We start from the raw sequence: 26,413 nt of genomic DNA, 5'->3' as shown, positions 1-26,413 counted from the left end.
TCCCGATGATAACGCAAGTGGAGTCCGAGCAGAGTCCGATGGGAGAGGCATTTGTTATGGCTTTGGCGTAGTAGTGTTAGAAGGGTCGTGCAGCTATGCTTTCAGACTGGAATGATGTTTAAACAGGGCAAAACATTTGTATAGGGACTTAGCGTATGAGCAATACTGGAAACACTCTGAATATTTGTTTCGTGTGGACTTTCATGTGCAATTTTATTTTTTACGCAAAATGTGTGTGCTAGCGGGCTAGTGCGTTGTTTGTTTTCGGTCTTCTTTAAGGTAATTTAGAATACATATCGCTAGCTACTTTAACAACGAACGCCATCTAGCACGTTTATTTTCTTTTGTCGCGTGCCCGCAGACCCTTTGGGCAATGTTATATTGTAATTTTCATTCGCTGAAGTTAAACTAGTCACCTGTGTGGAACTTTATAAGTAGCTAGCTAGCTAGCAACTTGTTATAGTATGAAGTAATATTGTACGTGGGGCTAGCTAAGATCTTCATGTATTGTGCATGGAAATGCTGGCAGTGATGGATTGTACATTACACTTTTGACTTTATTGTGACTTGCAATGGGACCGAACGAGGCCTGTCGACCATTTAAACGGATTCTCTTACGCAAAGACAAACTGCCAGGTAAGAAAAGAACTTACTCGAACTTCAGGTAGCTAACGCTAGCGTATGAGCTTCCTTAACATCTCCAGTTTTATGCGTTGCTGAGCCAAATTAAATGGGAGCTAACGTTATATACGTTCAATTCGCTATAGCTAACATAGCTCGCAACAACCACTTGTTGATACATGGTGAGTCAGCCGCAATTTATGATGTACTCTGAACCCTTAAGTTGTCAGTCTGCAATTGTATTTGTTTTAATAATTTGGTAACCAGCGCACAAGTGCTGCTGTTCCTCCAATAAGTATCTATGTATCAAGTTCAGATCGAAACATGTCAGTAATGTACTGTCGAAGAAAGCCAGTAACAGTGTGCACGTTCTTGCATTTGACAGCTAACGTTAAGCGTTATTGTCATTACGTCACTTCCAAAGACTGAAGTTGCACATAGCTTCAAAACGGTAGTTGTTATTACATTGTCGTTGTCTACAGATGTGTGCTCTGCGTTTACTAGCTGAATTAAAAGATATTTGAATACAATTCCTTTTTGATGACTACCTCAGTGAATTATTTTCCTGCCCGTGGATAGAAAGCCTAGCCAAAGTCTTTATAGCGCAGTCAGTGTCATATAGCCTATATTTAAAGGGTATAACGTTAGCTAAATGTACTAGCTATTTATGGAACTGTTGGGCAATTCCACAACCGGCTCCAACCAAAGTTCAAGCATGCTATTCAAAATCTCCAGTATACCTGAGACAGGCCCTGAGGAAATGCTCACTCTCCAAAGCTGACTTTTCAGCCCAGTCATTATTTAAAATCTGTGGAATGTGAGGCATGCTGTTTTTTTTTTGTTTTTTTTTCAGATCCCTGTGGTGTAAAACAGATTGCAAGGTCTGATTGTAAGCGACTTAAAATACCTCGAAGTAGACTAATGCCATAACTGCCTCTTTATTGGACTCACCGCTCCTAAGACGGCGTGGAGCAGTAGTGGCAAAGTAAGGTCCCATAAACAGTGCATACTAATACTCTCACTCCTATCCTGTGACTATCATATTTAAACTCTTGTTTGACTTCATTCCCTGTCACCAAGGCTGGTGTTATTGTGGCGTAGAGAGGAAGTCTGGGATCACACTATTTAAGCCCATGTTCCAATCTCTCTGTAGATTGTTATTATAAGATGCAAAATAAAGCTAATGGTAGGCCAGCTGTGCCACTCTGAGATGGTCTGTGAATACAACTGTAGATTTTGGCAGCCTTGCTTGAACTTTGACATGTGCGTACTGAAAAAAAAATGATTAAGGTTCAATTTAAGAAGCCCTTATGAAAACTATTCTAATGTTAGCTCGATTCCAATTGTCACATGCACAACATAAGAGTTATGTAGAGGGGCATGGCCCTCTGTGATTGTTTTCATGGGCCTATGTATTTGGTATGAGGATGTCACAGCATTAGGGAAACATTCCAAGGCTTCCAAACCTCAGATTGACTGCTACACACCTTGGCATTTTTATGATGGGAACGTATGTGGTTAAACAAGTCAGTGGCATGCACACTCTCAATCCCAGCATATTTTACTATTTCTAATGAGGTAATCATGCATTACATGTTTTGTAATGGCTTAATTGACAGAGGCGACATGCAGACTGCCAAATATACAGTACACAGCAGAAGTGAGTACACCCTGGTACAAAATAGCAGAATGCCAGCGTTGCACACATTTCTAGAGAGATGTTCTGCTATTCTTCCGAGACAATTTAGTTTCATCTGCACTATACTGAAGGTGTTGTGTTGTTCTACTTTTTCTTAAAATACCCCAAAGGTGTTCTATTGGATTCAAGTCAGTCGACATATTTGGCCAGGTCAAATATTTGGCCATAGTATTTTTGCTTTTTTTCTTCTTTAGAAGAGGAATATTCCTCTTTTGCCAAGTTCTGGAGACTGTGAGTCTGGAGATGGGGTCCAGCATGTTTGGTGTGAACCTGGCCAGGACTACCCCAGTGAATGCATAGCCTCGTCCCGACAGTGAAGCAAGGAGGTGGCAGTGGGATGATATGGGGCTTTATAAGTGCAAAAGGTGTTGGGGAGATGATATTTATAAGTGCCACCATGAATGCCTGCACATTACCAAAGTACTGGCTCACAAGATGATTCCCAGTTATTATAATAATATATAAAAATAATACAAATTAACTCCAATTATGTAAACATAATATCAATTTAACATAAGAGCAAAAACCCTACAGGTCAACTTAGAGGTAATGCAATTACTGTAAGGTGATACATTTTTGAATCATTTGACATTTTAATTGATACTCACTTCTGTTAAACTGTACGCCCAGGTTGAATTACATCAGTAGTGTGTGCGCTACATGATATTTTCCCTCTTTCTCTCTTTAATATTAAACTTTGTCTCCAGTCAGTGTGCGCGTGTGGAGGGTGTCCACAGTTAACAGAGCTCGTTTACACTAACCCTCTTAGACTGGTGGATGTTTACTGCCGCTAAATTATCTCGCCTCAGGGTTCTGAGGAGCAACTATTCATCCTGACTGGATCCACCTCTCCCTGTCTTTCTCTCTCTCTCTCTCTTCCCCCCTATCTCTCCCTCACTCCTTTTCTGTCTGTCTCCACATCTTTCCCCTCTCTGTCTGCCTATCATCCCCACCTAAAGTAGTTCCTTCGTCGTTTTGCGCATAGAAGCACAGGGCCACAGACCAGTTGCTGCTGCATTATAAACAGTGGACCGACTGCTGAGTGGTCAGCCAGCTGGGATGGAATATGTAGCAGTCTGGGAAGTCAGTGTTAGACGTCGGCAAACCTATTCGTGTCTGCCTTTTTTTTTTTTTTTTTACAGAAAACCAGATCAATCCAATGCTCCCAGCATGCATCTGAAGGATGGGAAATAACTTTGCTTCTTTAGTTATTCTCTTTCTCACACCAAGGGGGTCCCTAGCCATTCTTTTTTGTTACTGTATTCCCAGAAAGAGGAGGCATGATGACATAAGAACCAGAAGTGCCTCCCTCGTGTTGTGCATTTTCCTGAAGGACTCAGCACACAGAAATAGTCGTGGACATTCTTGGCAGGGCTGGCTTTGTAATTTCAAAGCACAAGAAAAATGGGAAAGAAGCTTTGGTGGAGGAGGGAAAAAGTCCTTTTAAGGATGTCACGATGGTCTGGCTACGCTAGTTTTTCTGTTCAGACAGAATTGAGTGAGTCAGAGTCTTTATGTCACTATAATGTTGTTGAAAAGGTAATATCAAACAGTCTGTGGTTGTTGACAGCCTGCCAAACTGTTAAAAACCTTTTTTCACGAGAATGTTAAGCTCTGCCAAGCTATAAAAACTAGGCCCTAGTCTCTTAAATTAAAGTGGCCGTCCTCTCTCAAACCGCTTGCTTGAGAATGTGAATGGAGATACGTAGATGTATGGCACACTTAAAGTCTTTGTTAGCCGTGTTTTCAACAAGCTCTTGGAAGAGAGCAGAAATTCAGTGGGTTCATATGAGTTTGAGGTCCAACACTAATGTTGCTTTGCATTCATTCAAACTGATGCCGACCCCACAATAGGACAGGATGCCTGTATTGTCTATGATAGGCTTGTAAACTGTTTTTTAAACTTGGAAAATGCCCAGTATTGTAAAAGCTGGATAATGCAATTACACTGCAAGTGAAATATCAAAGCCCTTTTCCCTGAGTCAGAACTGAGTATGTCCAGTACAGTTTTCTCAGCAATGTAGCAAGTGCTGAACGCATATGGCATATGACATATGTATTCATAGATTGGTCTAACCACTTTGGTCAATTAATGTCAACTTCTGAAATCATGTAAAGATGGCATTTTTATTCATTTTAAATAAATGAATGAATGAAATCAGTCAGACAAACAGCATAAAAGTCCAACCCTCTACATCAGTGCTTCTCAAAGTGGGGGGCGCGGACACTCTCCTGGGGGGGCGCAATGTCACAGACGGAGAAAAAAAAACGTCGCCAATCTGTCACTGGTTAGTGAAAGCTCCCTCCGTGGCGAAATGCAAGGGGGTGGACTGACACAAACAAATCAAATACACAGTTTAGTTTCTGATCCACCAATTAAACGGAGAGTTATCATTTGATCCCGAGTTGCACCTACGCTTCCGTGTATACAAGTAACCGCAGGCATGGTAAGCGCTCACTCTCACTGAGACGACACCCTGCAAAGTTTGTGCGATCTCTCTTGTTTCCTCGTTCATTCATATATTCATTGGGTTATAAACAGAGGGCCTCATTCTCGAACGCAGTTAAGAACAAGTTATGAAGAAATTGCTTGGCAATTTTTTGGCATTTCTGAAAGTTTTCTCATCTGTGATTCGTTCTTAACTTAGACCAGAATTTAAGAATGCTAAATAGCAGTCGTAAATCGGCCAGATTTTTCTTAGAGGCTGAATTTGTGAGAAATTGAAAAGTGCCTTCAGTAATGCCGTTTCTAACAATAAACCTGTTCAATTCCCTTAGGCCTGCCTTATACCACAACCTCCTTCCTGTCAAAGATGTGAAAGGGCCACTGCAGAGTCCTCCACCACAAACCGACATCTGCAGCATCAGTAGCCATGGATCGAGCAAAGCGCAACTCCATAGCCAGCTTCCCCCTGCGACCTGACCGACCAGAGGAGCTGGATGTGGGGGTGGGTGGGGTCGAAACAGGCCCAGCCCAGCTGGAAAGGGTGTGCCCCTCCTCCTACCGTGCCCTCATCAGTGCCTTCTCTCGTCTGACGCGCCTGGATGACTTCATCTGTGAATGGATCGGCTCCGGCTTCTTCTCAGAAGTCTACAAGGTAGCCTGAGGGCCAATATCATGCCCTGCCTCAGAGACATTTTAGACTTAAGTGTTGACTGAAGTATTTATAGCATGGATAATGTTGAATGTTGAGATTTGGTGGAAGCATTCCTTCCTTCACTTCAAATAGCCTTTTATCCCATTTAGGCCGCCCAGCGTTGCGCATGTGAGAAATTAAACTTTTCATATCTACCCGAATGCAGAACATTAGCGCTTTTGGTCATAGTGATCATATCGCTTACTTTATGTATTCTTACCTTTAGGATTGGCATCTGAAAAACTGCCACGAGGAAACCTCATGAACCTCATGTGTGTCTGGCGCTCTTCATGTTTACTGAAACCCCATAGGCCAGTTTAAGTGCACAGAGACCATATTTATATCCATCCTTTGAAGTGGCATAAATAGCATGTAGAGCTGGGAGCTCGAGTGCTGCAGCTGGATGTTTGTATTTGTTAGCTGAGCTTTTGTGATGCGAGTCTACCATGTTATGAGTGAGTTGTGACAGCCCCCCCCCCCCCCCCCCCCCCCCCCCCAAAAAAAAACACTCACTATTAATCAAGCCAGTGCTTTTTTCAAATGTCTGTTACCCATGCCAAAACAAGGTCAGTGACATGCGGTCATTTTACAGTCTGTAAATGAATGTGCTGTGGGGGAAATAGAAAACTACACTGGAGCAATCAGATGCACATCAGAGCTACTGAGCAGTGTATGATTAGGCAGTGGTGTTGCGTAAGTACAGAGAGGGGGATCTGAGCCTCTCGCAGAGGAAATACAAACAGTGTGTCCTAGCACAGCAGCGCAGTGTTTTGATGTTGTCAATATGAATGTTGCTATCTTTTGCACTCCCATCAGCAAGAGGGGAAATAAGGCGCACATGTTTCACAACAGCTTCCTCCCCCGGCAGTTTGATCAAGACATTTTCAGAAGATGGTTTGTTTTTTTCGCCTTTTTTTTTTTTGCTCCTGTGACCATGCAGAGGTGGCAGAAATTCACTACGGACTGTTTGAAGGGCAGACAAGCCCTCAGAGAACACGAGCTCACACAGCCCGTCACGTCGCAGAATAAGATCAATGCCAGTCATCACAGTGGAATGACTGCGGCTGTGTCAAAAAGGCTTGCCAGCCGTTGTCTAGGCAGGCTGAAATCCTGCCCCTGATGGGTTTAAGGGTTCTCACGGACCTAGTTGTGGGGCATTAGGCTTAGTCAGACTGACATGTTGGGCGGTAGTCTGGGCAAAGGTGGCTGATGAGTAAAGATATGAAGCCATTAAGCTATGAACAGTCTCGAGTGGATGTTTTGAGGTCAGGCTGGGTGTAGCGTCAGCGCAGCTAAACCACATCCTTGCTCACTACTGGAATGGAATGAGGTTTGCTGTGCATGTGAGAGTCGACGTGAGAGTCTTGGGGGCGGGTTTAAACCTAAGGGTCAGCAGGGTAACAGGTAGCCTAAATTCTCAGCATTCACAATAAAAAGAAAAACACTCCTTATAAGACAGTCATATTTTGTTACACATAAACAGTATAGAGCTTCATGGAAATTATTATCTTACTGTATTTTTCTTTGGCGTTTATCTCTCACCACGCTCCACCTCATTATAACCCCCCCAAAAAAAAACACTCAGGCTGAACCCGCTCTTTATTTTTAGCTCATAAACAATTCCTGCCATAGATTTTAAATGGACAGGGCGTCTGTGAATGGAGCATAGAGACATACCAGTGTGTGCAGTGAGCCTGGCATAGCAAACAAAACACCCCGACCCATTAGCACATGTCTGTCCGTGTGGGGCCGGCTCCAGGCATGGCATGTGGGGGTGACGGAGAGGACACGGGGAGCATAACAGCCCGTGTGTGGGGGGAGGGCCAGCCCGCCTGCGGCACGTCTAGAGTGTGTTTGTTTGGGGGCGGAAAGGGATTGGGTTTTAAGCACATGTTGGGGAATCGCCGCACTGGTTGTACAATTGTGTGAATACAAGGAGTCTCATAGACCATCACCTTTGAGTCAGGCTGCAGTTGAGGGGCCTTTTTTTTCACAAAGAAGTGTTTCCTCATTGGCGTTGGTTATTGGGAGGCCAGGTCAAGTCAAGTCAAGTCAAATTTATTTATAAAGCACATTCACGCCCTGGCACTCAGTAGTGTGTTCTTGTGAGTGACTGCTGTGAACCAATGGCTGTATGTAGAGGTGGACAGCGTGTCGTCTCCAAAAAGTGAAGCAATCATAGGTCTGGCACCCCTAAAATGTGTAACTCCCCCCATCCCCAGTTGTTTCACAGACAAAAGTAGCCGATTTCCATGTTTCTTTCATGGTCTAAACTGTCTTTCCATCTGGTGTATAATTCGAACAGTTAGTTTTCCCCGAGAAATTTGTAGTTAAAATGTGAATAGGTAACGTTAGCCAAACGTTATTTATAACGCCTTTATGTCCGATAAAAAAATATGAGAACAGATGATAAAGAATAGAAAAACATTAGTTAGTTGCGTTAAGTTTAGCACCATCCTGACGTTGAGGCGATATTAGCGGTTTAGAAATCAAAATCAAATAAAAAACAAAACCAAGATAATCAAGACAATCAAGTTTTGCGGGTAGGGGAGTTGGCGTGCAGGCTAATCTTATGTAACATTATGCTTACTGGACAAATAGGATATCCACGAACACAGTGTCTTTCCTGTTACTGCGTTTCTGCAAGTTCAATGAAGACTCCGCACCTTGAAATTGGAGGGGGACGGGTCTACCACATAAGTAGGCGTACCTGACTTCTTTTTTTTTTTTTAAGTCATTGGACGTACCTGATTTCAACTCTCGTCTCCACTGCGCAAACACTGGCTCCAAATTTGACAACATGGTGGAGGGATTTTGGCTTCATTTCTATAGAACGGAAGGGCATGGAGCACAGTGGAAACAGTCATAAGCAAAACTCAGCTGATCGTGCACAACACAATCCTGTGTGGTTCCAATAGCGCCAGACTTTTGGAAGGAAGGAGGGTTCGTTCCCCTAGCTAATCTCCTGTGTGCTATTGCTGCGTGTCGTTCTAAAAGCAATAATCAATGCTCATCTGTCTGTTACATAACGCCACGTTTCTGTGAGGCTGCTCTCTGCTTCAGTTTGCTTAAAGGTCCCAAATGGCCTTCCATAGGTCAAATGACCTTTTATCTGCATGCAGGCTTGCATAAAGCTTTATTGAGGGTTAGTCCTCAAATGGTTCTGCACTGTAGGCCCCTACTGAAAGGGCGCACAGCATCTTATTATTGACTTAGTGTGTGTGTGTGGAGAGGAAAGGCCATTGTATGATTGTGTAAAAAATGGCAGAAAACACCTCAAGAATGAGAGTGCGCAGGATGTGCGGCTCTATACGGAGGGGCAGTGGCAGTGGCAGAGTGAGCACTCAGGGGTGTGGTGCTGCAGTGGACACAGTCTTTGGAGTCGTGTGTGTGTGTGTTTGGGACCGGCTGCACTCTCCCCAGGTGGGTGGGGGTGCGGGTGGAGGCCATCTGCCCCACCTCGTCCTGCTGAGCTGCTTGCCTTGGCCGTGCCTTGCCGTGAAGCGTGGTCTTCAGAGGTGAGCCTGGTGGAGAGGGCTGATGTTGTTTTAAGAGGCCGTGAAGCGTGGTCTTCAGAGGTGAGCCTGGTGGAGAGGGCTGTTGTTGTTTAAGGAGGAGAGGAGAAGCACGGCACTTCCCTTTTTTTTTTGGCAACGCCGGACTTCCCTTTAAATTGTGTTCCTGTCCTCTCTCAGCCTCTCCATCCAGCAGTCTTGGAGGCCATTTCTAATTGGTTGCAGACAGGGAGCGCTAACAATAGTTAGCCAAACTGTTTATTTCCCAAGTGCTTGTTCCAAACCCTTGACGGAATGTTCTGTGGTAGACTCGTTAACTTGCCGTTGCCCCATACCTGTTGATCAAATACATCATGTGGCATTTAGCTGCCGTTGGGCTCTAGCCTAAAGCTGTATCGCTGCCTTTCAGCATGAGGAAGTGAGTTCAAATAGATACCAGTTAATATTTCAGCTTGTCATAAGCATTTCCTGCAGAGTCTCTTCTGCAGAGCCTTTTTTTTAGATCTCTCGCTGCAGGCTACTCTAACTCTTACGCTCTTACTGCTGCAGGTTAGTAAGAAAACCTGCGGTGCTTTAGGGAGCCGTGTTAACCTGTGTAAGAGCAACATTAGAAAGTGCATGCTGTGGCAGTGGTTGATCCGCATAGTGGCAGAGGTTGCTTCTTCATGCTCAGCACTTTGGAGCGTATACCAGTTCCAAGAATGTGATCTTTGTCCCCTTCCATTTACACTTCTTAAAGGTTTAGATACTGCAGAGGTGTGCACCTGCAGTATAAATCCAGCATAACTGCACAGGCTGTTGCCTGACTGAGTCATTCACTATATAGTATCCCTGTACACTGTTCTTTAGTGTGCAGCAAGTGCTCAGGTGTTAGTTGTCAAAGTGGATGAAAAGTAACTTCCTGCCTCCGGGACTATTGCGCAAGTAGGGTTTATTTGTCATCATTTGGGGCGATTCAACAAAAAAAAGTCCCTCCAGGATGGATCTTTGCAAGGGGTTGTTATGATAGTTGCGGCCTAAAGTGACTGAATTTGCTGTGGGAAATCTCCAAAAATGTGGTTAAAATGGCAGTGATTTTGAGTTTAATCAAAGTAATGCAGGGATAAAAAAAAAAATGCCGAGATATTGTGGCAGTAAGAGAAAAGTGCAACCCGCAATTTGTGTGAAATCCTTGAATTTGTGAAAATGCAAGATCACAAAGTCCTGGAGGGACTAACATATCAGATATATGTTTCATTTAAACATACACACAATCAGGCTACATTTTATTTTATATTTCAGAGCTCTCAGAAATGTTCAATGCAGAAGGCTAAACTTATCTAAACTTTACAATGTTTGAAGGCTTGAAAGCAGCCTTTTGAGTGACCAGTATTTATGTAGCCTTACAAGATTATATTGTCTGTGTGTGTGTGCACGTTCCAGGTACGTCACAGAGCGTCCGACCAGGTGATGGCTCTAAAAATGAACAAGCTGAGCAGTAACCGGGCCAACATGCTGCGCGAGGTCCAGCTGATGAACCGCCTCTGCCATCCCAACATCCTCAGGTGCGCTTCATAATCCTCTCCCCCCTCACACACACACACACACACACACACACACACACACACACACACACACACACACACACACACACACACACACACACACACACACACACACACACACACACACATACACACACATACACATACACATACTGAAGATTCCTCAAGAGCCAGCTGCATACCAGGTAATGGTGAGAGCCACAGGATACTATGTGTGTTTGGGTTTAGTAACCATAACAAACCAGGGTGTAAGTGCTGTGTAATTGCCTTGCATAAGTCCTAGATGAATTTGCACAAGTGGGTGCAACTGTTTTTTTTAATGACTCAAGTTATGCCAAATATGCAGACATTCTTTTAATAGTGCAGTTTGTTGTCATTGCAGTGAGGATCATCTTAAATACAGTCGTCAGTTTTACTCATTTGAGATGTTATTGTCAGCCATGCAGAAGCACTCTGCTCACGATGCAAGCATTGCACTATCAGGAGTGTCTCAGTGGAAGTGAGGTATGAGCACGTCTGCTATGCCTGCTATGTCCTGAGATGAATGAAGATGAACCCTGTAACCTTTACTCATAAGAAATGGACTCATTTCACTGGTGTCCATAAGTTGTCTGAGTAAAACAATCATGGACAGATCTCAAAGGTGTGCTAGTGATTTCTATCATCCACTGATGTAGTGTTCACAAAAACAGGGATGAAGTCGGAAGGGAAAAAAAACAGTTTTTTTTGCCAGGCCCCCTGGCTGATTGATGTCATGTTAGTGAAAGAGCCTCCATTCTGCTGTAACCGTGTGCCTCACTGGTTTGTAGTCCTCTTTATTTCCAGTGAGTGGCTCAATATCAGCGCAATTTGCAGCCCTTTCATCTTGTTAAAAAAAAAGACTTGGGATTGCGGCTCTCAATGCAAATCCCTGTCACTTCTCCTGGCTTTTGTGGAGGAATGGGTCGTGCGGCCCCTTTCGTGCCCGGCCCCTGGAATGGAAAAGCGGGTCAGAGCGCCATTAACAATGGATGGGCTGAAACAGCACCCGGAGCTTGAGTTTCATTGATGTCCGTGCCTTTCAAAGAACTGACTTGGCCTTTTACTTTAAGCTTCACAAAGGTCATCACGATCTGCTTCTACGGAATGGCTATAAATAGAGTTTTAAAGTTTGCAGTGAATCCGCCACTGCTACAAAGGAATCTGTAATTGTATTCAGCCTTAGTGTACAGAATATGAAATGTTACCAAAATATGCTGGTTTTATATTCCAGTGTCATGCAAAAGTGTTTTCCCCCCTGTCTACTCAGGTTATCAACTTGACTGCAGTATTTTAATTATTCCCTTTTAAAAGGGACATGGGAGTTTGTACAATATTATGCTGTGTGTGCCACCTTGAGATAAGTCTGTGCTCCTTAATGGAGTCCATGTATAGAGTTATGGAGCTGGATCAGTTTTTCAGTGCTTAAAAATGTTATGCAGACTAGTCTGTTGCTTGTTCCCGCCACCGCAGACTGCATCTTTGTCAACATGCAGGACCGTCTTGCACAATGCTCCCTGAGAGGCTGGTGGCAAAGAAAGAGTGACTCAGATTGTTTTAGTCATTCCATATTTGTGATGCACAACCGTTCATTTGCACAAGGGAGTTGTGGCCAAGGGACTGAGACAGAGGCAGTGTGTGTGTGTGTGTGTGTGTGTGTGTGTGTGTGTGTGTGTGTGTGTGTGTGTGTGTGTGTGTGTGTGTGTGTGTGTGTGTGTGTGTGTGTGTGTGTGTGTGTGTGTGTGTGTGTGTGTGTGTACGCTACAATCAGAGCATTGTTGCATCCCATTCCATGAGGGCGTGTGGGGCCCTAGTGCTGACAGCCGAATTCTGAGGGGGTCTTTGTTAATGAAATCCCAACAAGGACTTGCCATAAACTCAGGCTTGGAGTTTATTGGGCCATAACTTAAAAGCCACTCACAAATGTTAGCTGTGTGGCGCGACGGCTCATGTGTGACAGCCCTGCTCATGAGAGCGGCCCCACATTTCATAGTGCCTGTTTGTGCCATAAAGGCCAAAACAGGCAACCCCAGTCTTCCTTGGGTCGGTTACGATCTGCAATGGGTGGCTGTAAAATCACACACACGTTCCAGACACATACACACACACACACACACACACACGCACTCACACATAGTCACAGTGAGCTGAAAGATGGAATGCAGATAAAGAGAGTAATTTGTTATGTTTTCCATTTGGGAGGGAAAAACACTCATGTTGGGTCTTGCCCCTTGTAGGTACTGGGCGGAGCTACCGGTCTTAACTGTTACTAGACCAGTGCCATGAACCTATATTCATTTCATGTCCTGGTACTCCACCACGGCTGCATGTATTACATTAAAACGGCAGTAAAGATTACCCGACACTGAAACATGTTTTGACCATTTAGAAAACCTATTATGTTATTAAATGGTGTGAAAGCACAACGGTATCCTTTGTTCTGCATTGCCATTTTCATTAGAGCCGCATTTTCAGGTTGCCGGTTCTAGATGCATTTCCCAGCTTTGCTCTCCAAGTACCTGAATGCAATCTTCAGTATCTCTCTCTCTCTCTCAGCAGAGCTTGTACACACTACAGCATCTCAGCATGTCATTTGCACAGAGGATTTTAGGTTATTGGTCTGGACTACTGCCCCGTGGGGGAAAAGGACTGTTAATACTGTTTTTATATACAAATGTTTTCCTTCTATGTTCATGAAAGCTGGAATGCACAGTAAATCTCACCGGCGCTGATGTTACCCAACCAGAGGCTTATGCATCACTTGTTTTTCTCCAAGCTGCCTTTGTGATGGTTTGTTGTCTTCAGATGTTATGTTCAGACAGACAAGTAAATTAGTGGGTGAAAGTGATTTCTTATTGTTTTTCTCTCTTATTTTCTCCCTCTGTTTTTTCCCTGGCAGATTCATGGGTGTCTGTGTCCAGGAGGGTCAACTTCATGCCCTGACAGAGGTAAGAGGGACATCTGGTTGGGGGTTGAATTCTTGAAGTAAATCTATTACCTCATGGAGGTTGTCACTTTTGGGTGTGGCAGGACTTACTGGGGCTGCCGGATATATTTAGAAAATCCCATCTCTATCCCAGACAATGTGTTCATGCTCTCTCTTCAGGCTTTACTGGGATTTTACACTCATGCTAATTCAGTCATTTCCTGCACCAGGTGGGTTAACGACAGTAGGGTCAGTTTTAGGCTGGCAGGTTAATGAATCAGGGGAATGTGTGGAGGAGGCAGTCTAAGGAGGCAGTCTAACTCTCTAACTCTGGTAGCAGTGGTGTTGAGCACCAGTACAGGATTTGGTCGCACACTTTTTATATTCCCCTTTGGGGATAAATAAAGTACTCTATTTATTTATCTATCTATCTATTCGGTTTTTTTAAGTTTAGTCTGAACATTAAACTGTACACATTTCATTTCTAAATATTAGGCTACTATAATTAACACATTTTTTATTTGTCATTATTTATCATTAAATGAAAACAGAAATGAGTCACTCACACACACACACAAACACACACACACACACATACACACACACACACACACACACACACACACACACACGCACACACCCCTTATCTTCTGCACGGATGTGTTCATCCTCAATATGGCCAATTGGATATTGAACGGTCATAGACAATCTTGCATTTTTTGGTGGAGACGTTGGTAGCACCATCTGTCATAAATGATAGGTAGGGGGGAGGCAATTTTGTCATCACACACTATCATTAGCATAGGTTGGATTCTTCTTCATCAGTGTGATCTGGGATTTTGAATTTTGAGAAAAAAGGGCTCTCTTTCACTATGTTACGGGTGATGCATCGGTCCTTGCAGGTTTTGTGTTTCTTACCGTCGTTGTGCCGTTTAAAAGTTTCTAACTAAAAATGTGTTGAGCGGGTATCAAGTTAAGAGTTGCCTGCAATAGACGGGTTATATTTTAACACACAGCAACCACGGGTACTGTGTTAGCCATTGTGTTTGGAAGTAGTTCTTCTTCACTGGCTCAGTCAGTCCATAAAGTACAATTCATTCTCTCTCTTTCGCTCTCCTTGTTCCTTTCCCTCCTTTGGGTCTCCTCTCACCCTCATGTTGTCTTTCTGGGTCTTCCAGCTACACATTTAACAAAAGAATGTACCCTTTCCAAAACGGACAAGTCTCTACAGGCCCTTGGTGGAGCACAACACTGTCGGCGCTGTTTTGTAGCCAGCAGTGTTCTGGGGCTCCTTTGCCCGGAGTGAGAGTCAAGATCATACGCCCCGAACGCCATGTGTTTCTGACTGCAGCCTGTAATCAGCTGCCACTTACTGCCGCTTTTAAGTATGGTGCTGGTGCACCCTCTCACCTCTCACGGCAGCCTGCGCCACGCGGTCCTGAGGGTGCCTCGGACTCTCGCCACGGGAGGAGTGTTCAGAGAAGAAGGCTAAAATGGCCACAGTGGGCCCGGCAGCAAAGGCCAGTCTGGACACACGGGTAAAAGCAAGGACACCCCAGCAGCAGTACTAGTACTCAAAGCAGTACCAGTACTCAGTATGGCAGCAGCAGTACCAGTACTCAAAGCAGTACCAGTACTCAGTATGGCAACAGCAGTACCAGTACTTAAAGCAGTACCAGTACTCAGTATGGCAGCAGCAGTACCAGTACTCAAAGCAGTACCAGTACTCAGTATGGCAGCAGCAGTACCAGTACTCAAAGCAGTACCAGTACTCAGTATGGCAACAGCAGTACCAGTACTCAAAGCAGTACCAGTACTCAGTATGGCAACAGCAGTACCAGTACTCAAAGCAGTACCAGTACTCAGTATGGCAACAGCAGTACCAGTACTCAAAGCAGTACCAGTACTCAGTATGGCAGCAGCAGTACCAGTACTCAAAGCAGTACCAGTACTCAGTATGGCAACAGCAGTACCAGTACTCAAAGCAGTACCAGTACTCAGTATGGCAACAGCAGTACCAGTACTCAAAGCAGTACCAGTACTCAGTATGGCAACAGCAGTACCAGTACTCAAAGCAGTACCAGTACTCAGTATGGCAACAGCAGTACCAGTACTCAAAGCAGTACCAGTACTCAGTATGGCAACAGCAGTACCAGTACTCAAAGCAGTACCAGTACTCAGTATGGCAACAGCAGTACCAGTACTCAAAGCAGTACCAGTACTCAGTATGGCAGCAGCAGTACCAGTACTCAAAGCAGTACCAGTACTCAGTATGGCAGCAGCAGTACCAGTACTCAGTATGGCAACAGCGGTACCAGTACTCAAAGCAGTACCAGTACTCAGTATGGCAACAGCGGTACCAGTACTCAGTATGGCAACAGCAGTACCAGTACTCAAAGCAGTACCAGTACTCAGTATGGCAACAGCAGTACCAGTGCTCAGTATGGCAGCAGCGGTACCAGTACTCAGTATGGCAGCAGCGGTACCAGTACTCAGTATGGCAACAGCAGAACATACAGAACATGTTAAGGGAGCTTGATGGGAATGACATGCTGTTAAGTAAGGGTCTGCTCTAAAGTGATGTCAGTCCTAATAAGGAGAGTGCATTGGGGGTGCATCTGTTGCAAGTAGTCTCTGAACAGAGTCTGTCAAACAACAGACTCATTTCAATTTCAGTCAAAACAGAAGACAACGCTACAGTTGCCTTGCGTTGTAGACAATATGTGTTTTATTTATTTTTCTGAGTCACAGGTTTTAGGGAATGTAGCATACTTTTTATGTATGTAGTTCTTTTTTACACTCAGGGAACTTGCAAACTTCTTGCTCCAAACTTGAAGCAAACGTGGGTTTCTCCAAGTGCTCTACACATCTTAATTTCAACTCCCTCCATTCATTGCTAACTGTAACAGTTGCTGTGACATTACGCAACACCTACTGTATGTGTCCGCTCTTACTCTTGTGTTTCTACTTCACAATTCTTGCACATTTTATCGCACATCTGCAGTTCCTTGAACTTCCTTTCTGGTTTGACACAGAATAAGTTTCACTCGACATTAAACTACCATCCAACATCATGCCAGCATCAGGAGCAGTGGGACAGTTGTGCCTTTGTTCCACAGGGCCCAGGGGAAGGATTCAGTTAGGCAGACATCAGGCAGTGAAAATGTATTTTTAACCTCTCTCTCTCTGTGTGTGTGTGTGTGTGTGTGTGTGTGTGTGTGTGTGTGTGTGTGTGTGTGTGTGTGTGTGTGTGTGTGTGTGTGTGTCAGAAAGAAAGCGTGAGAGTGAGATCACACTATTATCCAAATAGATAACCTTGAGCTAATGATTAGCGTTGATGAGGCATGGGGAAAGCTCAGGAGAGCCGAGACTACCAGCAGCTTGTGGAAATGCGGCGGATATGAAGAGCCGTGTGTGCGAGAGAGAAGTCCAGGCTGTGTCTTTACAAATGAACAGTATTAGACAAAGACATGAAGCTGCAGGCCCTTAAGCTATAGGAGCCCCTCAGTGAGAGGTCAGGTCACACCTTCAGACGTTTAATCATTGAACAGGATCCAGCAGCACCAGCTACCCTTTTAAAAATGCTCACGATTAACAGTCATCCACCCTGCTGTGTTGTCATGAGTTATGGGGCTTGTGCTATGCTCTCTCTTGGCGAACAATCATGGCTGGCTCTGAGACCGAGGCTGTTCCTGCCGTTGGCACATTGACCTTTGCTCTGCTTTCCCTGTACTGATACACATTAGCGGGAAGAGGCATTAGTGCAATTATAATCTTAAATAATCCCTAACCCCCTGGGGATTATACTATTATTCCAAGCTGGACGTCCAAGTGTTTTGTACCATCCTGACTTAAAACGAAACAGAGCAATGATTCTTTTTCTCCCCTCTGTCACCAAGCCCATTGTAATACACATTTTGTTCATGCACATCGTACGACAGCGCGATGAACCCTTCTGTCATCAGCATTTCATTTTACCCACGGAGGTTTTGCAGCCAGTCTGCATCAAACAAGCTCTGTATTAGTGTGCAGTCCTCAAGGTTACTACTGTCCCAGAGGGATTAGCTTTATATAGGTGCGTGGACACGGTGTGCGGACTGAAGCACGTTTTAATAACACGGCCCCCTTTCCAGTCGCGGCGCGGTCACCTGGCCTGAGAGCAGGCCGATGAGGTTGCTCAGCCTGGCGCGCCACCCGATGCCCTCTGACTGGCCTGCGAGACCTCTGTGAGCGTTCGGCCTCTGCCTGATTGGAGGAGCGTGGCGAGGATGGCAGACGGCAGATGCGGGGGGAGCACCAGAGGAATTTGTGGGCTAAAGACGGTGTAATCCCTCATCAGCACCGCCACACCCAACCCCAACCCCACCCCCACCTCCAACCCCAACCCCAACCACCCACCCCCACTGTCTGTGTCTGGAGCTTGCACTACAGGATGGATGTCTGAGTGTGTGTGTGTGTGTGTGTGTGTGTGTGTGTGTGTGTGTGTGTGGAGGGGTGAATCCTCCCCCCTCCCCCCGCAAACATCAAGGTCAGAAAGCGCGATCACCCCACTCTGCTGTTGGACTGGGGGCTCTGGATGCGCAAGTGCACCCAGTCAGTCCGTACTCTCCTCCTGCAAATCACTCAAAAACCCTGGAGAGGCGTGCATGGACACAAAGACCCATGGAGATCTAGACTGGGATTGATCTGCGCACACACCGTCATCACTTCTTAGTGTTTTGCTGCATGTTTCTCTGCTAAAGGTTTGCGTGTTTGTTTGCACACTGAAGTAAACAAGGTATAAATAGACCCATGCTGGGCATGTTCAGGAGAGGGTCAGGATGTGTGTTTGGAGAGAGTGACATCTAAGACACTTGCATCTGAAGCGAGAGGAATAGCGCGCACACACCAGGACCTGTCATTCCTCCCCGGAGGTCAGAAATAAGCATTAGATCACACTTCCTTTGGCACCGTCAAAACATGCCGCTTACCTGGTACTGCGAGAGCTCTGACAACATAACACCTCGAGGAAGTATTTCTCAGGCAAGTGTTAATCACAGGCTGTAAAAGTGAGGTGCGTTTTATTCCTTGGGGAACCTGAAATGGAACAATTAAAACGAAGCTGCTCTTCAGCTTTAGGGTTTCCACCCGTTTTATTTTTCCACCATGTCTGTTGCTTGAGGGGATTGCAGTTGCTGTGAGTGGATTTGTCCACTGTGGTAGTTTAAGGTTGTGAAACACCTATCCCAGCTTTACACCATGAGCAATGGATGGAGATAATGGTGCAATACAACCTACACTCGCATTAGAGAGCTGGTGTGTGTATTCGTTTGTGTGTGTGTGTGTGTGTGTGTGTGTGTCCGTCCGTCCGTCCGTGTGTGTGTGTGTGTCAGTGTGTCTGGGTCCGTGTGTGTGTGTGTGTGTGTGTGTGTGTCAGTGTGTCCGGGTACGTGTGTGTACTCGTTAAGCCTCGCACAGTAATCCCATTCACACAGATTTGGCAGTAAAAGATAACAGGGAACTGTCAGACAGCCACAGATCACAGGAGCGCTTCCAGTGGCACACTGAACCATCTCAGGTCACTGACGGGCTGCTCAGAGCTCCTCTCCAGGCAACCACATACTCACCTCTGTTTTTAAGGGGAGGGGGAGGGCTTCATTAAGATTACCTTGGATTGCTGAACAGCAGCGCTCTCGACCTATCAAAACAGTTCTGTTTACTTAAGTAGGCCACTCCTGAGACCCCGAAGGCCCTTGGAGCAGCCGCAGGCCTAATTAGATGAGTGTCATGTCAAATAATTCCCCACAAAGCCGTTGTTGTATCACATGGAGTCCACATTTCCTCCCTGTGATAGCGGCGGCCTGAGTTTATGTCTGCGGAATTAGATTATGTGCAGCACAGTAGATTAATGTCACACAGCGCATTCATTTAAAAGGTTAGTTTGTCATTGGTAGTAGGGACCTGCTGTGCACTTAACAAATGGCCTAAGAGTTAACTCTAAACAGTGAAGAGGGATGGGTTAGCTGTTCTCTAAAAGCTTCCCCTGGTTAACAGGAAGTACCCTAATGACACATGAAATATTGCTGTTTCGTTGTTCATTGTTGACGTTTTGTTGACTGTTGCTATTGACAACGATCAGAGGATGGCTGTCAAACCACAATGAATATGAAGATTTTTTTAAATTTTTTGCAGCCTTTTAATGTTTGTATGCCCCCTATGTTTAGACCTAGGGAACACACTTAGAAGTGTAGCTGTCAATCAGCAATTGAAGTTTGCTGCAGTTGCAGTTTGGTCTTAATAGGTCATAGGCTCAGTTACCTGGGAGCATAAGTACTTACAAAATGTATTCCTTGACTGCAAGACATGTTGGGTGACAAAGTTTACTAAATGATTCACTGGCAAAGGGAACTCTAATTTGTTTCGATCTAAATTGTGTCCTTTTGATTTTTTTTTTCAGTACATAAACGGTGGCAACTTGGAGCAGCTGCTGGACAGCAGCAAGTACCTGAGCTGGGCTACGCGGGTGAAGCTGGGCTGTGAGATTGCCATGGGCCTGGGCTACCTGCACTCCAAAGGCATCTTCCATAGGGACCTTACATCCAAGGTGAGAGAAGCAAGCACAGTCTGAATCCGTTAAACAGTTATAGCAAACGACAGACCATCAAAAAACCATCAAAACTTTGATCATGCTGACCTGTTCTAACGGCTGTTTGAAGCAGTGACTTCTTCTTTGTGCTTTGTGGCATTTTCTGTAGTTGTTTCACGACAGCTTATATGTTTTTCAACACCGCTTGAACCTCCTCTTGTGAACAGCATTGTTTACATTCTTTTGTAGCTTTGTTAGACCCACCCAGCCCTTATTCAAAAGTACCGTTTTGAACATTTGTCTGCAGACACATCAAACAAGCTTTTGAGCTCTTTATGGGTGTGTGTGTGTGTGTGTGTGTGTGTGTGTTTTTCATAAACAGAACTGCCTGATAAAGTCCGATGAGAATGGCTACACAGCGGTTGTTGGAGACTTTGGCCTGGCTGAGAAGATCCCCAGTGATGAGTGAGTAATCTCTACCACACAACGTTCTCCTCCGCTCCATTCAGCCTCACTGCCTCTGGGCTGCAGTGCACATTAACATGCATGAACATTCACTTTTATTTCAGTATTTACGATATCCAAGCACATTCAGTCTTCTTTATTGGAACAGGCTGATGCGTTGTATCAACAGGATACTGCATCATTGTTTCGGAAACTGAGGCAGAAAGGATAAATCGAGACTTTTATTTTAGGCGGATATTTTTTGTGTGGTTTTTGCCTTTCATCATCTTCCAGTGGCAACCCGAGAGCACAGAGTGTACTGTGTGTGTGTGTGTGTGTGTGTGTGTGTGTGTGTGTGTGTGTGTGTGTGTGTGTGTGTGTGTGTGTGAGAGGGGCTGGGGCAGCGTGGCCGTCCAGTAGCTGGAGGTAGAGGGGATGGAGCAAAGCCAGTCGGGTCATCTGATTAGCCAGGAACATAGCGTTCACAAGAAGGCTAATAATACCACAAAGGCTCAAGGAAGCCCCCTCTCTCTCTCTCTCTCTCTCTCTCTCTCTCTCTCTCTCTCTCTCTCTCTGTGTCTCTCTCTCTCTCTGGCACCCCGGCCCCTGCCTCATTAATACTCATCGGTGCGGTGAATGATATCCCTGTTGCCTCCATTTGGTTTTATTTTTGTTTTAGACTTTTACTGGGGGAAGTGTGCGGTGTGCAGTATGCGTGGTGGGTCTCAGATCTCCATTAAATGCAGCACAGCGTGTGCAGGACGTTCTGTTATGGGCTTGGTCGGCAAAATGCTGTAAATGTCTCAATCTTTTTGATGTGTACACGTATATCAGTTAATCACTGGAATTTACCTGAGATTGACCTTGTGTGTGTGTGTGTGTGTGTGTGTGTGTGTGTGTGTGTGTGTGTGTGTGTGTGTGTGTGTGTGTGTGTGTGTGTGTGTGTGTGTGTCCTATAGTGCTGAAGGAGAGAAGCTGGCTGTGGTGGGATCTCCATATTGGATGGCACCAGAAGTGCTGAGAGACGAGCCTTACAATGAGAAGGTGAGATTCTGGTGGACTGGAAGTGCTGTAGATACTTGTGTGTATTTGTGTACGGCTGATTTGTCAGGTTGCTTATTCTCTTACTTCTCCACCCCCAGGCAGATGTCTTCTCCTATGGCATAGTCTTGTGTGAGGTTATAGCACGCATACAGGCCGACCCAGACTTCCTGCCTCGGACAGAGGTGAGACTCATTCCCAGTCCGTGTCAGTTCGGTGAAGCATTATCATGAAGTATGTCTATCACTTGGATCTTACTTGCTTATGCAGCATTTTTCTTTATCTCTTTTGTCAGAAGGGGAATAAAAGTAAAAGATTGGCATATCAGTGCAGTATATCCATTACTATATGATGCACCATAGTGCTTGTAAGCCTTCGTCTGAACCAACCAACCCGCCCACACCTGAGAGAGCCTGTTGGTTGGAAGGCAATTGAGATAATAGATGATAGTTTGGCCTTGAGATTGTCAGGCCTTTAAGTCTTCCTCTTGTGTACCATTGGTTATTGTTTAGCAAGTGAATTTTTTGACTTTTGCTTACACTACATTACTCAACAGAGACATGTCTGTTAATGCAAACTTTGGTCAACTGCACTTGTTTGTCTGTGACGTCTCATTTCTTTAGTGTAGTACTGATCAGAGAACATAGACATGGCTGTCCCCAAAGTGTGATCAGTGGTACTGTCCACGACACAAAAAAGAGGACAGTATTTCTTGACCGTAGGATGGAACAGCATAGTCCCAATCGGCTGCAGCTTACTATGACCAAAAAGCACATGGGTAGAAGATGCCCAAGTTTGAGATTTGTTGTATTTGTATATTTAGTTTGTTTTGTACAGATGAAGGATTCAGAACACAGTTTTTTAAACTGCCATAGCCAACCACTTTCCCAATGGGTCTTTGGAAAAGCCTAAAACATTAGGCTTCTGAATTGTGAAGTTGTTGTTGTTGTTGGCTGGATGTTCATATTTGTTGGTTGCCTGTTCTGGCTGTGTGCTTACTCCTGTACCCTCATCCCTGCAGAACTTTGGCCTGGACTACCATGCCTTTCAGCACATGGTGGGAGACTGTCCTCCCGACTTCCTCCAAATGGCATTTGACTGCTGCAATGTGAGTACAAAGAGGCTGTCTCTTCTGCCCTGCGCTACTCTAAACAGTTAAGGTCCATGAGTCTGTATTTTTTTTATATAGCTCTTCTCTGAGCGGACGTGGTTCTGTCGTCCCTGCAGAATGATTGACTTACATTGTTTGACTAGCGTAACCTCTTGTTATGATCCCAGCCTTTCAGCCTGTCAAGAGCCTTTTATCATGTGTTCCAGATGGACCCGAAGCTCAGGCCCTCCTTCCCGGACATCGTGAAGCGGATGGAGGAGCTCTTGAGCCACCTGCGAGCCGAGGAGGCGGCGCAGGAGCGCATTCACACCTCTGTCGAAGCCGACAAGAAGACCATACCAAAAGGTGCGGTGCTCTCGTCTCATTAAATTGAATTGGTCCTGCAAAATGGGACGTTTGCGAAGTGAATTCTCTGCTGCAAAGGCAGTGTACATTTAGGAAAGCCAATTTAACTTTTCACTCCATCTGCATTTACTATCTCCATGCACAAAGATGTTTGCTTTGATCCTCTTTTGAAACACTTGCTTGTGTGTTTTTTACAAGCAATAAACAGGCGCAGCCTATGTCCTGACACACACACACACAGACACTGCGACTGAGCTTGTCATTTTCCCACTTGACAGCCGGGCTCCATGTAAATCCTCAGGCTTGCTGGTTTTTCTTGGAACAAGCAAACTGTAAAACAAGCGGGCCAGTGTCTGCCAGCAGCTGCTATGGCGGTGTAACGTAGCCCCGTGTTGCAAATCTAGCAGGTCTAAACGGACCCATAGTCCCCAGCCTGGGATGGCCTTTTGCTAATGAGCCATGGCTGCCATTATTTTTACACTGTGTCTGTTGGACGGGTCCAATTACTCTCACAGTTTAACAGTTCCACAGTTTAATTTTCCTCAGCGAGTAATTAAAAAGGGGGGTGGCGCCTACCAACAGGTGATTAGAGTGTGTTGTGAGGCAAGGATGGTGTGAATTAAACCCTGCCATCCATAAATCATTAAGGGTCCTCTTGGAGTCTGGTCTATTTCTAATTGGGTACAACTGCCACCTGAGGAGGCTGCTGTACTCGGGGTTTTTCCTACACGTGCCTATGGCTTGATTGCAAGCTTCATGGCAATAACAATTGCTAGATTTTTCATAATTGGAAGTAGAAGGAAGCAATGTAGCAAATGATCAAAGTCCATTATTTACTGGTCACTACCCATGGAAAAAAAACAAGGAGAGGACTTAGTAATTGGAGATTAAGGCATCTTTTTGACACTTCATCTGAATGACCTCATATTCAAAATCCATTTGGACATAATCAGCTTTTTGCTAAATACAATCACATTTCTAAAAAAAAACCTGCTCACCACCGTTTTCTAACTTGTGGTTCAACTCCGGTAGTTCCATCAAAGTGTGCATGTGTCGCCCCCTGGTGTCCAGTATATGCTTGTCATATTTTGGGTTGTCTGCATGTTGACCATGCTCTTCTCTCTCTCTCTCTAGGTCCAGGCGATAAGCTTCAAGGTGTAAAGAGGTTAAATACGCTGGGTTTCCAGGATGACAAGATTCCACCCAAGTCACCCCGTCCTCGTCGCAACATTTGGCTCTCGCGCAGCCAATCCGACGTGTTCTCCCGCAAGCCCGGTCGCAAAGTCAACGTGCAGGACCCTTACTACAACCCTGGACCTAGGGGCTCAGGACGAGGGGCACCCAAGATTAACCCCTTCAATGCTCGGGAGGACCTGAAGGGTGGCAAGATCAAGTTCTTTGACGTGCCCAGCAAGTCGGTCTTTTCGCTCATGTTCGACCGGCACTCTCCTCAGGGCGGCCTGAGGGGCCCACAGCAGCAGCTCCAGCCTGGAGCCGTCTCCACGGGCAACCCCTGCGGCCCCCTTCTCCCCGTGCCCTGGCCGGAGCCCTGGCAGCTGCCTGACCGACCGTGCCGATCCCTACCGGTCTCCCCCCAGCTGCCCATGAGCGAGGTCTTCTGCTCGGTCCCCGGCTCCTCCTCCTCCTGCAGGGCCGAGCAAGGGCAGCCGGGGATGGAGGCGAAGGGAAAGCCCCTGGGGTGCTGGGCCAAGAAGTACGCCGTGACCGAGATCCCTCCCTTCCGGCCGCGGGCCGAGCCAGACGGAGGGGAGGGAGGCACCGGCGAGGCCGAGGCCATGGACTGCTCCAGCAGCAGGCCCAGCCCAGAGGTCGGCGGCGAGGCGCAGCAGCAGCAGCAGCAGCAGCGCGACGGCCTGCCCAACGGTAACGGGGCCTGTGAGGACATGGAGGCCGAGGATCAGGAGGGACCGATGGTGGGACTGCCGCCTATGCCTTCCTCGCCAGCCCTCACGCTCGACGTGTCCGTGCCGCCCCAGGAGCTGTGCCCCGTGGTCCTAGCGCCCAGCGAGCCACCGGGGCCCTCGGATGGACTCTCGCGGTGCGATATCTGATGACTCAGAGCAACGGGACTAAGCACCAGAGAGCCTTCTCCAAGCTAACTTAGGGATAGTACTGCAGTCTTAAAAAAAATGCAGAGATTATTTTTCACACAAATCTTGAGTATTTAATATTTTGGGAGAAAGAAAGAAATACTTTGTGTAAATATATGGCAACAAAGAAATGTAAGCTTGGATTTCTGGACTGAAAGGGGTCTGAAGTGAGACGTGGAGAACCATTGTGTGAGGTATAGGGTCCAGGACAAATATGTAGGGGTTTTCAGAAACTGCTTGTAACTGAATGAACTGAAATGAGCAGTGAGTTTTTTCGACACCAGACTGATTGTTTGAATGTAACAAGACATTAACATCCGTTACAAGCACTATCAATGATTTTATATCCAACTCAGCACTTTCAAAGTTTGATATGTTAAGTGACATAACCCTATCCTGCTCACTTCCTGTTAACAGTTCAGTAAATGGAGATTTAGGGTATAGCAGTTCAGTTTCCTAAAACGCTCGAGCACAGCACATCACGACAGTCATACATTCCAGAAAACGGATTACATTCATGAAGTCACCTCCCCATCCTCCAAACCCTAATAAGTTGAAGAATTGAGTCCAAATTGCATATTGGTCTGATTGATTGATTGATTGATTGATTATATATGGATTATGTAATGGCTCACAGTGCTGTCTTCACTAAGCACACTGATAATACACTGAACTGTGGAGGATCGCTGATTGTGTCTTATTCGAGATGAGACACTGTTGGCCTTAACCAGTCTCTCTGTCGTCACTCTCTGTGAATGCCATCAGAGGACGTTTGCTGGAGCACGTTGATTGGTCATGGCATGGGGGGCGCTTTCACACGGTGGCACACTCTCCTTCTGGATCCTTTGTCACATCTTCAGCTGTGTCCTGTTCTGTAAATTACTTACATTTTAACTTGCACATGAAAAGATAAATGATTGGTGTAACTTTTTTTTGTTTGTTTTTCCCTGTCTATTTTTGTTGTCACTACATTTCTATGCAATGACTATATAATAAGGCAGGCTAGTTTTACAGAGAATCTATTTTGATATTTAAAAGAAATGTCTTAAATCTGTGTCTACAAAATTTGTGGAAAGCATGTTATTAATGCAGCTTGGTTAAAGCGGGGATTTTTGTCGATGTAAAAAAATCTGTTTTGTTGGATACTTATACAATGCTTCTTTTTGTCCTGACTGTTTTGCGACCGTTTTTAACAGTAATACAGATGTATATTTTAACCAAAGACAGATCAGGACAATGTTTTCCGCTCATCTGGCTTTAATTTTATAAATGTACACACATTATAAAACTTGTATATCCAATCGATACAAATAAAACAACTTTCTATGTAACTGAA

General features: G+C 45.3%; 1 protein-coding gene across 2 annotated transcripts; it reads left to right on the top strand.

Annotated features, from left to right (window-relative positions):
- tesk2 (testis associated actin remodelling kinase 2) lies at window positions 1-26,408 on the top strand. Of its 2 annotated transcripts, XM_012827946.3 has the most exons (12): window positions 1-636; window positions 1,475-1,606; window positions 5,099-5,418; window positions 10,395-10,516; window positions 13,434-13,482; window positions 19,897-20,043; window positions 20,408-20,490; window positions 21,429-21,513; window positions 21,612-21,695; window positions 22,532-22,618; window positions 22,828-22,966; window positions 24,101-26,408. In XM_012827946.3, the coding sequence occupies exons 3-12, from the start codon at window positions 5,194-5,196 to the stop codon at window positions 25,036-25,038; spliced, it is 1,959 nt and encodes a 652-aa protein (XP_012683400.2). In that variant the 5' UTR covers window positions 1-636; window positions 1,475-1,606; window positions 5,099-5,193; the 3' UTR covers window positions 25,039-26,408. The 2 variants fall into 2 exon arrangements, with proteins under 2 accessions (XP_012683400.2, XP_012683399.2); XM_012827945.3 differs by lacking the exon at window positions 1,475-1,606.
- Window positions 26,409-26,413: the final 5 nt, after the last annotated feature.

Source organism: Clupea harengus, chromosome 25, assembly GCF_900700415.2.
Source record: "Clupea harengus chromosome 25, Ch_v2.0.2, whole genome shotgun sequence".
Classification (NCBI taxonomy): domain Eukaryota; kingdom Metazoa; phylum Chordata; class Actinopteri; order Clupeiformes; family Clupeidae; genus Clupea; species Clupea harengus.
This window is presented reverse-complemented; position numbering and strand designations above follow the sequence as displayed.